Source organism: Solanum pennellii, chromosome 11 (genome assembly GCF_001406875.1).
Source record: "Solanum pennellii chromosome 11, SPENNV200".
NCBI lineage: Eukaryota > Viridiplantae > Streptophyta > Magnoliopsida > Solanales > Solanaceae > Solanum > Solanum pennellii.
The window spans coordinates 237,569-250,298 of record NC_028647.1 but is presented as its reverse complement, the minus strand read 5'-3'; the positions used below and the strand labels follow the sequence as shown (position 1 = coordinate 250,298).

The following is a 12,730-nucleotide window of genomic DNA, read 5'->3' as shown; positions in this document are numbered from 1 at the left end:
ATATTATTTTTTTAATAAAGATCTATAAATCTATTATGGCTTTTAAAAAAATGTGACCCCTCAAATATTGGGCCTAAGGTATTATTTGTCTTTTTTCTAGCCCTATCGAGCCGTTTTGTGCATTTGTTACTTTAGTAATTTATTTATTTTTCATTAATAATCACATTTTAATCAATTTTTTTCATAATAATTTTATTTTATACTTTATTTTTCTCGTAGCTTTATCATTCAAATTATCGATATGGAATATTGCTATATAATCTATTCATTGTATTTATTAAAAAATAATATAATACAATATCATATATTAAAAAACAATACATAATAATCATCCAAATAAAATATAAAAATTAAATATCTATTTTAAAAATTTACTAAATATATACAAATTATTAATTTAAAACTCGCTTGCGAAGTAAATGGGTATAGTGGTTTCGGATTGGAGTTCACCAATAGTTAAAAGTCACTTGAAATCTTAAAACACATTATATTAAAAATCCGTGAATAAAGTTTGATTGTGATAATGATTTTGCGTTTAATTAATAAATTTTAAAATACAAAAAAGAAAAGCTTCCTTTTTTATCTTTTGAAAAACAATTCTTGTTATTCATAAAAATAACATCCAAAAAAAAAAGGGATGTTTTGAATCCCACTACAAAAATAAAATATTCAACATCAACCATTCTACTTTATTCCTTTTATAAAAATAAAATAAAATTGAAAACACTTTATTCCTAATCATCAACCTATCTACAATTATTCCAAAAAAAATTTCCATTTCAAAGTTAGATTGATTAGCGGGTCCCGCTTAATTTAATTTGTTGTATATGATCATAAAATACAAAATCTAAATCCAATTTACCCTAAGATAGGAACTTAAAGGGTTCAAACGAAATGCCATAACTTTAAACACCTTAACTTGTATATACACTTGATAACTCATTGGAAACTACATGCTACCTCTCTAAGCTTCTAACCTAATTGAGTAATATGTGTGATACATTCTTCTTCTAGGTTCCTTCTTTCATAATCAGAGCTCGAAAAAAGAAGAGATTTACTAAGGAAAATCTAGCTATATTACTATTTTTTTCTACCAAATTTTGATTGTAAATTAATTGGATATCACACCTTCACGTTGGAGAGGTTCAATCCTTACTATAACTTGTTGTACTGCTGCCTCTGTATTATTATTATTAGTAGAAGAATTGCCACCATTAACAATTTTTTCGCAAGTGTCAATGAGGGAGTGCCTACAAGTAGGGCAAGAAGAGTGTGAATTGAGCCATTTATCGATACATCGAACATGGAATCCATGGTTGCACTTAGGTAGCACTTTGATTTTGTCTCCAACTCCAAATTCTGATAAGCAGATGACACATTCAGAGTCGAGCCCTGGATGTTTCAGTTCAGTAGTACTATATGTTATAACTGGAAATGTCTTGAGCGCTTTTTTCTTGATCCCTCTATTGACTAATTTTGTTGAAGAAGAGTTGTTGTTACTTGTATGATTTGATGATGGATCAGCCAATATTAAGCTAGAGCACTTAAATGCACATTTTATGATGGAATTCAACACAAGTGAACAAATTAAGGCACATACAAGTACAGCCAAAACCATAATAACATTTGCATCAATTGTGTTGACTCTATGACCAAGTGGTGTATCGTGGCTGATTCCGGCTGCCGGTGGCGGCGACATGGTGGCTTCCCGGAGTAATCTTCTTGAATAGTCCATGAATTTATGATTTTTTTTTGGTAATTTTGTATGTGTTTTTTTCTTTGTATTCTTGTTGGATGAATTATTGAAGTCTTCTTGGAGGTGGGGTTTATATATAAGGGTGTTCAGGTGTAAAAAGTGTAGATCAACTTTTTGACTAGTAATAATGGAAGTATATCAGGATGATAGTGAGAACGTTTCATTCTTTATGTTAGATTATAATGCGTGATTTGAATTTAATAGAAATTCTAATGCGAACACCGCGAATATTATTATTTCACTTTAGATTTTGATGAATAATTCCAAGTTTTAAGGCATGTTTTTATTATAAATAGGTTTGATACTAATTTAATAGGAACTCTAATTCGAATTAATATATGTTCGTTTTCAATTTGGATACTCCACTAAAACACTTTGATTTTGTAAAAAGATAATGGTTTGCCCACTCAAGAACCGGACCCCATTTCATTGCCGACTGCCGACTAGGCTGCCACGTGAATATGACCATTTAATAATCGAACTGATACTTTGATAAGTGAAATATAGCTATATTTAGAACGATAAGTGAAACTTTTATTTGATCTTGTTGTATTGATATAACGAAATGTTATTATCGAGATAATATAATATGAAACAAACAACATGAAAAGATCAATATCGATAAAAAAAGTACATATACTTAATAGTGAAAGTACATACAGATTTCCTGTTGGACCAAAATGTTATCTGGTGTCTACATAATGATATTTTGGTTGTAGTAATTTCTTTTAATTAAATCATTTTGCTTTAATAATACTATGATTAGCTGTAGTAATTTCTTTTTGAAGACTTGCAAATAGAGAAAACAAAGGTTGTTAATATCATAATGAGACATATTTTTTAAAACTGTATATTTGTTGTTACTAACCAAGTAAAAATTTTAACATCGATTTTACTAATGGTACTTTATTTGTTGTTATACATTTTTGTATCTCATAAAGTACCCTATCCACTTGCGGACAAGAGTACACTTGTAAGAGTACTATGCCTATGTTTGATATTATTATCTAACTTTAAAAAAGTTATACAATGAAATCTAGTACATAGATTTTATCAATAGAAAAGACACAAGATCAGAGTTACAGTTTGAATTGTGAGTTCGATTAAATTTAATTTAAATTGTTATATATTTGCATAATTTGAAATTCAGTAATTTCAAAATTTAAAAAAGGATAATTACAAAAAAAATGTAGTGAAAAGCACTAGAATTGGAGCTTATAAAAGGAACATATGATTGATAGTGATATGATAATGTTCAAATAATACCGTCTCTTGATTAATGTAAAGGGGCAATTGGTATGGATAAGTTTTTTCACTTTTTCTAAGAAATTCTTTTTCTAGGTGGATAAGAATTATATGTTTGTCAACTAGAAAGATTCTTTAATTAGAAATATTATTATTATTTTGGTTGAGAAAAAGATACAAATCTATTTAGGATTGAAAAATGAGGTACTTTTCAAATGTATAAAAAAGAGTGATTTGTATAAAAGAGGTGCGGTGAAGAGTTATTGTGGTTATGCATTCTAGGTGTGGAGCCAAATAAAAGTGGCAATGGAACTTTACTTAATTGTTTTACAAATGCATTATCATAATGTTCTACGTTTTTTATCTTAAATTATTTATCGTAATTTTTAAAAATAATTTATAAATTGAGAAGAGGATTTTGAGCTTACATCTAGTTGTGTGATTGGAATGTTGCTGACTGTTTAATCCTTTTATCAAATTATTACAATCAAAATATTTCAATTCCTCTTCTTTAATTATTAGTTTAAGTTAGTAGCACTCGCTGCATTGTACTTGTTATTATTTTTATGTGATTTTACAAATTATTGTTAAAAAAATAGCGATTGTGAATTTCTTCAAACATTAAAAAAAAAAAAAAGAAGCATCAGTTGCACTATATATGGAACTAAGTTTAGTTTAAGAACCTGTAAATCTAAGTTAGCTGCTAAGGTCATTTGCCAAGATGAAATTCAGTTTCCTCTGCACTGATGACAAAACAGAGAAACAACAGTCGTCAATGCTTGAAAATGTTTTTCTCTGCAATGCTTTTCAAAATTTAATTCAACTTACTATTGAGAACCCAATCAAGCAGCAGATTCATTAGCTAAATGAAGTATTGAACAAACACAAGTTGGTACAGTAACTAAAAGAAAAAAACTTAATTAGTTATATGTTGCTAACAATACTATATGTAGCAAGATGTTTTAGGCAAATACAAGAATATAAGAATCCAAACCTCTGTTTTTTAGGATATAAGAATCACATTTTCTTACTGTTATTTTTTTCTTAAAGAAGGTGGAAGTATATATAGAGAGAGGTAGGGGGAAACGGTCATTGAAAGTACAATTCCTCAACGGATAGAGATTTGAAGCCTCACAAATACTCAAACGGCTCCTTCTTTGGACGCCACAGCTTTTTCTGGATTGATGCGATGTTTGCTGCCGTGAACAAGACAACGTGGGGTCGGGTCGGGTTGTGTTGGCTGAATTTGGGTCTGGTCGTCGAAAAGGCCCATTTTTTGGTCTTTTCAATAAGGGGGTGATCACATTTGCAATTCAATATGGATTGCAATTATAGCCATTGAACATAAGAATTCCAAACTTGAGTCTTGAGGTGTTTTTGCTAGGCTCCAAGGCGAGTCCTAACAGAATCTTTTAAAACACTGGATCGAGGGATTAATCATTTTGGTTATTTTTCTTTCGTGAATTTATTTCTTATATTTCTTTGTATTTCAGTAGAATTTCTTAAGAACTCAACAGAAGAACAATGGATATTCAGCTTGGTTTTTGCATACTTGTCTCCCTAGTTATATTGGTAATTTTTATATTCTCCACCATCTTTGTTAAAAATTGCGTGAAAATACTATAAATTAGGATAATTTAGCATAAAATTTTAAGTGTAATAAATGTAATATCCATAAAATATTACATCAATGTAAACGTCAAACATAGGATAATAAAAATGATAATATTTAGCTACGTCAAGTTAACAAATATGATATATATATATATATATACATATATGAACTCCCCACCTGATTCCACCAGTCGTTTCTTACTATTCCACCCCTTAAATAAGCTGGAAGATAACATCTTTATGCTGGAAGATTACGTGTTGATCTCGTTAAACGATGAGGGATCATACTTTATAGTCTCTCCATAAGTATCGACAGCATAAAAAGTTCCCCTTGTACACAATAGTATCGACAACCTTACTGGAATTGCCCAATCTCATCCCCCCTGACTTTAAACAAAATAATTTGGATATAATATTCTTGACAAATTAATACTACATTCTACACAACCATACAATTTCAAAATACATATACATAGTAATAGATGGTACTTTATATTAGATTAAACGCCACCTGTTGATACAAAAGTGTTACATTTACCTCGCTCATTTAAAATTCTGCATTCGTCTTTGCCTCACCGACTAAAAAACTATAAGGCCACAACGAACATGTTATAAATACATCATGTAGATCAAGAACAACAAAGTGTGCATCGAATCAATCCATTCTCATTACAAATAAGACACCTCCTAACTTGTCCTTCATCTTCATCGAAAAATTTCCTGCTGCCATCGCAATTCGAGCAAGGCACGAACCGTACATCCCCACAACCTTCACAGATATAACCAATTGGCCTTAAAGGAATCCCTCTTAACAACTTTGGCAATTCGCCGATTTCGTTCAATTGCTTGATCAATTCAGCACCTCCAATGTATTTCCCTTTAATAAAAACCTGTGGCAATGTCACAATACTATGGTTGTTCTTCTCACCTACAACATTTTGCAATTCCTTCCTATACGCGATGTGCATTGACACGTCTCTTTCATCGACTTTAACACGATAGCTTCCTAATATCATCTTCACTGTGTAACAATCCTCGAAGGTCCTTCGAATTCCACGGATACTCGTGAAGTAAATTACCACACGATCCGGCAATAACAGAGGGTTCGAACTCAATGGCTTTGAATGCTTGCTTTGAGGTTTTGGAATCGAGGATCGAGGATTTTCTTTACGAGAGTCGAAAATTGAATACAGCTTTTTCACTTTTCCTTTGAATGAATTTCCAACCATGGATCCTAAAGGTGAGCAATGAAGCTTTTTAATGGAGCCATTACGTTCGATGGAATGAGGAGAAGGATAGAGATACAAGGGCTTTTCGGGGAATTCAATCGAGTTTCTCGGGCTGTGTATAGTCCTTGATCTATTGAATTTTGATGATGTCTTTGTTTTCTGGATTTCTTGATATTCAAATTCATTGTCCCTGTGATGACGATGATGATCCATCATAAAATAAATATTCTCTCTTTACTATTAACAATATTATACCAATGATCCAATAGGGAATTAAGATATCTTGACCGCCGATCTCGTATAGGTAGAAATGAACATCTCTTGACCACTTGGTATATTCAAATCTCGTATAGGTTGAAATTATGATATTTTGACCATATGGTCTTTTCAGATCTTTTGTATGCGTAGAAATGAAGATTTTTTGACCACCTGGTCTTTTCAAATCTCGTATGTGTAGAAATGAAAATCTCTCGTAAAAAACGAGCATAAAACTAAAAAGAAAAAAAGATTGTAAGTGGCCTACAAAACCAAAAGATACAATGTTAAGGAGAATAATACGAAGGTGAGTGATAAAAAACAACCAATTCTGAGAATAAAATAAAAATATGATATACGATAGAAATTGTTGAGAGATAAATTTAATTTTCTGAAGATCAAAATCAGATATGAATGATGAGAGGATAAAGATATAAATTTTGATAAAAATGTTTAAGAAGATGAAGGGTGGCGGGGGTAGCTTTCAATGAAGAAGTTATATATATAGATAGATAGAGTTTTTATAATATAAGAAAAAATGGTGTTATAAAAAGGTGAAAAAAATGCTTTGGTAATGGGAAAAGAATTTTCGTTTATGAGTCAATGGCACAAAAATTATGTTTTTGTACCTTGAGTTGCGTAGGATGGAAAAGAATTAAGATTTAATTTGTGTCACACTTTTTTCTCTCTAGAAGCTTCTCTCCTTTAATTTATGGATTATGATTTTCTTATCCGTTTTATAGGACATCCGATAAAAATGATACTCATTTTAGTTTATCTTTTAGTTTGTAATCTCCACGTAATAATTCTGTTTGAGTGATATTTGGTCTTTAATCTAATTTATGCTATAAAGTTGGCTCATAAAGGAAACTATTCATTCAACTCTTATAAAGAAACCACTTGTCGCAGTAATCATCAATATGAACCTTTATTCATTCTTCAATAGCCTACCTCACCTCGGGAATTCCATCTCACGCCCAGGGCTGAACGTCTGGTATGTTGCGGGGATTCCATCTCACACCTAGGGCTGAACATTTGGTGTGTGCAACATAGCATTATAAGCTTGAAATAACTTAGCCCTTAACAATATAAAGAAAATTAATATCTGACTTTTAGTCCATTTGTGATACACAACCCAACTAATGTCAACTTCACATTAATCTTAGGTGTGTTTGAGTAGATACACTAATGCCAACTTCACATTAATCTTAGGTGTGTTTGAGTAGGTTGTTGAACTTGTATATAATTGAATAAGTAGACACACATTCCTACATGGTATCCTATATGACAAATTGCGGTCTACATCTATTATGTCACGTAGGATATGCATGTCTATTTAATTTGTGAAACAAGCATGTAGTATCTGGTTATTTAATGTGTGTTCGATGGTTTCTGGGACAACTTGCAGACACCTCAACGGTTTTATAAGTTAGATGTTAAGATCTCCTAATGTTTTATTTGGATAAAAGATGTGTTTTTGATGAATTTTATTTTTTACGCGTTGTTCAAGAACAATTTCTTCATCTAAGTTTCCCAGATGGTGTGATACCAATGCACTTGTTTCATGCTGCAAGTTAATAAGTTTAACTATTAGCATCTCTTCCTTCTGAGCTGCAATTGCAAGTTGTTGTATGGTACTACTTGGAGTCATGTACTGTTTGTACTTCAGTACATTTTCCGAGGAAACAAAAGGTAAAGAAAGAACATTTTCCTAAATCATAATAAAATTTTGATATTCAGTTCCAATGAAGAGGTACAATCCAGAAAACAAAGTGTTCATGGTTTAGCATCACATAAATCTGAATGAGGATCAATGTCGAAAAAATGCCAACTTGAACCATGGAAGGCACGAAATTGATCATCTGAAAAGGGATCAATGGAACGCTCTTTTACAAACTGCCTGAATGCTACAATCTGCTTCCTAGAATCAATGGGAAGCTCATTTACAAACTGCCTGATTGCTATGATATGCTTCCTAGAATCAGCAAGTCTAAGGTTTTTGCACTCTGACACGTGTTGCTCATACGCCTCAAAACTATTTCCAAACAGTATCATATTACCCAATAGATCATGCCTCCAATTTGCCTCTAGAAGATTCTCATATAGTTCAGCATCACAATGTGGCATGAAGAACATCGTAGGTCTTAAAGCTTGCCGTCTACCCTGTTCATTGACTGTTAGGACAGAACAACCGAGAGCTGTCAGCACCCTAGATTCTGCCAGAGAGATCACTGGATCAAATACCTCTACCTCCCCAATCCAACTAAACATTCTTTTCATTAAGATTGCAAGACTAAGCTGTAATCTAGGAGGCTCATATGATTCTATGCTACCAATTCCATATATTACCATCTGCATCTTTCCTTCTGAGCCCACAGCTTTTAGAAACCTATCAAATATTTCAGGGGTTTGTAACTGATCCAAAAATGTCAACCAGAAGGAAGAGCTCTCGAGTTTCCTCATGCAGGTTTGTATTTTTTGCATCAATTTAGATTCTCTCTCGGGATTGGTCTCAATATCTGCTGGAGTCCACAGTTGTTCTTGTTTTTGCCGTTCGTGAATGATAACTTTATGAAAAATTCTTTTCTGTTTTCCACGACGAGGCAATACAACAGTCCAATCTTCAGCTGGGTTAGGCTTGTCAAGACCTGGTGTCTTTGCCGATGAAGCCATTCCTCTATAGCTACTTGAGAAAGACACTGAGTATGTTTATAATATGTAGTTAGTCAAGGACCTTAGAGGAAAATATACTATTAAGAGTGTGAATATTAGATTCTAATTTGAAATTTCCAAAGGCCAGTTAGACAATTAAAAATCACTTCATAACACCTCCATTCATTTTTAGAGAGGTGCCACATCACCTCCTCTATGACCCTCATTTATATTTATATATAGATTATACTAAGAAAATCTCAAATAAAAAAGAAAAAAATCACTTTTCTACATTCAGTTTTAAAACTAACTAAAAGAAAATAAAAGATTAAGAGGAGAATCATTTCCATGTTCTCTTAATGAAGTGTTTTTCCCTATTTGGGAAGTTTGTGGGGGCAGCGGGGAGGTGTAGCTTCCATGAAGCCCATGTAGGGTTCTACAAACATGGACAACTTGCACGAGCTTTCCCAGGATGTTTTGGACTGGAAGACAATGTAAGTAAGCCAACAATCATAAAAACTACTGCCACTATCTAGATTTCATTGGTAGAACTGCTTCTCTAATCTCTACCAATGAAATGGATTATCCTTCTGTGAAAGATAGCATCAAACACTTCCCCTAAAAGTGTAGATCATACCAAAAGTATAAATGAGTTCTGTAACTTAGAGTAACAGCTTCCTCCCTTGGCATTTATAAATGTCGTCACTGGGGTGATATGATAAATTGGCGTAATGAGTTTAACTCATTGCAGCTCTTCTCCAAATTTAATGAATGAGACATCAGAGCAAAAAAAGATGATTTTGTTTCTTCTCTTTTAAAATGATATAGAAAGGATATTGTCGAAGTACTTACATTAAAGTGTGTTGAGAAGCCTATGACACATTATGCTTTTACTCTTTGGTTTGTGAACTATCTCCAGATGTGGAAGTTCAATTATCCATTATTGATAGACGATTTGCATTAATATCTTAGTGAACGTTATTGCTGTAATCCTTCATTCTTGAATTGTAGGTGTTATGATATGCCAGAGTATGCTTGGCATTTTCCAAAATTAGATAACAGCAACAATTCAAGATGGCATCATTGCTAGTAAACATAAAAATAGAACTCCACGAGCACCATAAGCATACGGAAAAAAGCATATGAAAGCACAAACGAGCAAAAGAAAATAGACAATCCAATATTTGGGTCCTATTGCAAAACTCTGTTGTAATAAGAATACCATTTCTCAAGTCAGTGTTGCATAAGAGTCATAAGTTTTGGTACTTGATAGAACAATAACAAAGCAAATCTTGAAGATTTCTCCTTGATAAGTACATTTCTTTTCATGCCAAGTTAAACACTCAACGCAAAGATAATAATATAGATATTGAGGCAACAATCCACAAAAAGAAGAAGGAAATGATCACCAGAAAACTTGATCAAATCGAAGGGTATTTTCCCTGTTCAATCCCCAAATTAGTTGGTGTCCGCTAATGAAGTCCAACACCATTCGGGAACATTCTATTCCTATACTGCATAAAGTTTATCTCTTATAGAGAATAGGGGTTCTAAAAACCTCACACTTATCACACCCCCTAACTTTGCAGAATTCAATTCACCCAAAAGGGCTTGTATTCTTTAGACAGAGACAAGAGCTCACTAAACTAAAATAGGGCGCCAACAACAGAAACCCCTTCTATTTTACTAAGCTCCTCTCAGGTACATGGCTTACAGAATTTGACCCAACATTCAACATTCATGGAAAACAATCTGCGCTTACAAGTCACTTGAAACTCTATCCTTTACTTTACCCCGTGTAAACATACATATTCTAGATACCCTTCTATTATGACTTCTCTAATTCCTCCTCGCCAACTTACAACCCCATATAGTACTCATACACCACGGCTTTATATGGTATTTTCCTTCCATTTACAGCTATTCAACAACACGTAAATGTATAAAAAGATCATAAACAGCTGAAATTCCACAGCCTTAACAATTCCTGATTCGAATTTATGCTAAAACCCTAGCTTAAATCTTCAAAAAAAAAAAAAAGTTACCTTCTTTCTTGACCTTCTCGTTTAAGTTCTTAATGTAAATAGTTTGATTCGGTGGTATGTCTCCCGTAAGCATCATTACCGAGCAGAGCAGAGCAACTTTTCACTATCTGTATATTCACTGTGATTTCTGAATCTGCGCCACAAAATTCGAAGAGTTTGGAGCTACGAGAATGACGAACACAAAGTGGGGTATGGGTATATAGGTCGGTGGGCTTAAATTGACAACCGGCCCATAAAAAGATGTGATCAAGGCCCAAGAGGGTGCTTCAACCCATGTTGCAAACTTGCAATACATTTAGGTTTCATTTGTTTCGTTCGTTTCTATTAAGATTAAGATGTTTGAATCTCAATACAAATTTAAAAATTTATATTATGATCTATGTATTTTAATTTGAATATCAAGACGTGATTTCTAAAACTGAACATTAAATAATTAATGGCGTTTGTTTTTAATATCTTAATGTGCATGTTAAATTGAATATTATATTAATAAAAATATTATAAAAATTTTATTTCAACAAAATATATCACTTTGATAAAAAAAAAGTTTTAAAAGTTTTAATAATCATGACTTGAGTACTATTTTCTCATTTAAACACTTTGATGAACAACAATACACCAAAAGTATTATTGCAATTAGTGTTTTTGACACATGTCAATACAAGAAAATTATTAATAAAAAAAATACTTAAAAGGATTAATGAAAACTTACAAGTTCACGAGAGAAAAAATGGTGTTTGATTGGAAAGGGAGAGAAAAATGAGTAGATAAACGATCAATTTATTATTTGATAACTTATTAAATAAGTCTGAATGTTGCCAAGAGCTACCAAGAAATTTAACTTTTCAGACCACTTCAGACTCATTAAGAGATTTTTTTAAAAATAAAATAAATGGACTGAATCTGAATTGTTCGGATTCAGACCTAAAAACCAAACATACTTAATGTGTTGAATCTGAATTATTAATATTCATGCATCTATTAAGTACAAACAAATAGGTCTTATATAGTATTTGTATTATAAGTAATGATTAATGTAGTTTTTAACTTGTTATAATAAACTAATACACTATTTAATTTAAACACTATTGGATTAAATTGAAAGGTAGTCTTGAAAATGTTCTGACTGATCCAAACATGTCCACTAAGATATCAAACTTGGTTCAACAACTATGTTTCAAACTTGTGAAGTCCACCTACAACAAACTCTTCTACAGTTGAAATAAAGCCTTAAGCCTGGAGTGTTAGGAATTCTAGAAAAACTTCAATTAGCCAAACTGAAGGTTCAACTCAATATAAATCACTTTCACAATTTAAAAGTTCACTAGAAATCTGTCGAAAGGTACACACAAATAGACCCTACAAACACCAACTCAACCAAAACAGAAAAACAGAGAAAAATGGGATCAGCAAACAGCAAATCAATCAATCAACAAGATCAATGTACCAAATTAAACTTAAAGAAAAACAAATTGTGTCAAAAAATAAAACCCAAATGGAGTTGTCAGAGACATTTCAATTAGCAAAACTGAAGTTTCAACTCAATAAGTAACACTACGCTTCAAACAGCAAAACCAATCAACTACGTCACTGTACCAAATTAAACTTGAAATTACCTCAGCTAGATCATCATAATACTCAACTATCCCAAATCAATCTCAAATTTCGCAACATATAATCACACTTCAAACCAGAAATCACAATAACCCGTTAAACTTAAAGAACAACAAATTAGGTCAAACATACAACTCAAATGGGGTTCTTTCTCAATTAAATTTCACCATGTTTCAACTCAATAAGTAACACCCAAAAAAAAGCTTCAAACAGCAAAATCAATCAATCAACTACATCAATATACCAAACTAAACTTGAAATCAGCTGAACTATTCCATATAATTCACTCCAATACTCAATAATCTATGTTCAACCCCAAT

The 12,730-nt window shown here is 32.2% G+C and overlaps 3 protein-coding genes across 8 annotated transcripts; all 3 read right to left on the bottom strand.

Annotated features, from left to right (window-relative positions):
- Positions 1-785: 785 nt before the first annotated feature.
- Positions 786-4,387, bottom strand: LOC107004895 (RING-H2 finger protein ATL78-like). Of its 5 annotated transcripts, none has more exons than XM_015203297.2 (3): positions 3,996-4,387; positions 3,830-3,902; positions 786-3,744 (listed from the first exon to the last, which is right to left on the bottom strand). In XM_015203297.2, exon 3 carries the CDS (start codon positions 1,733-1,735, stop codon positions 1,112-1,114), a length of 624 nt encoding a protein of 207 aa, XP_015058783.1. In that variant the 5' UTR covers positions 1,736-3,744; positions 3,830-3,902; positions 3,996-4,387; the 3' UTR covers positions 786-1,111. The 5 variants fall into 5 exon arrangements, with proteins under 5 accessions (XP_015058783.1, XP_027768751.1, XP_027768748.1 ...); XM_027912950.1 differs by having other exon boundaries at positions 786-3,739; XM_027912947.1 differs by having other exon boundaries at positions 3,830-4,387.
- A 697-nt stretch (positions 4,388-5,084) lies between these two features.
- Positions 5,085-7,661, bottom strand: LOC107004893 (uncharacterized protein At5g39865-like). Its single transcript, XM_015203295.2, has one exon. The coding sequence runs from the start codon at positions 6,058-6,060 to the stop codon at positions 5,245-5,247; it is 816 nt and encodes a 271-aa protein (XP_015058781.1). The 5' UTR covers positions 6,061-7,661; the 3' UTR covers positions 5,085-5,244.
- Positions 7,662-7,792: 131 nt separating this feature from the next.
- Positions 7,793-11,066, bottom strand: LOC107004892 (protein SENSITIVITY TO RED LIGHT REDUCED 1). 2 transcript variants are annotated; one of them, XM_015203293.2, is made up of 2 exons: positions 10,797-11,066; positions 7,793-8,798 (listed from the first exon to the last, which is right to left on the bottom strand). In XM_015203293.2, exons 1-2 carry the CDS (start codon positions 10,870-10,872, stop codon positions 7,876-7,878), a joined length of 999 nt encoding a protein of 332 aa, XP_015058779.1. In that variant the 5' UTR covers positions 10,873-11,066; the 3' UTR covers positions 7,793-7,875. The 2 variants fall into 2 exon arrangements, with proteins under 2 accessions (XP_015058779.1, XP_015058780.1); XM_015203294.2 differs by lacking the exon at positions 10,797-11,066 and adding an exon at positions 9,604-10,790.
- Between the last annotated feature and the right edge of the window lie 1,664 nt (positions 11,067-12,730).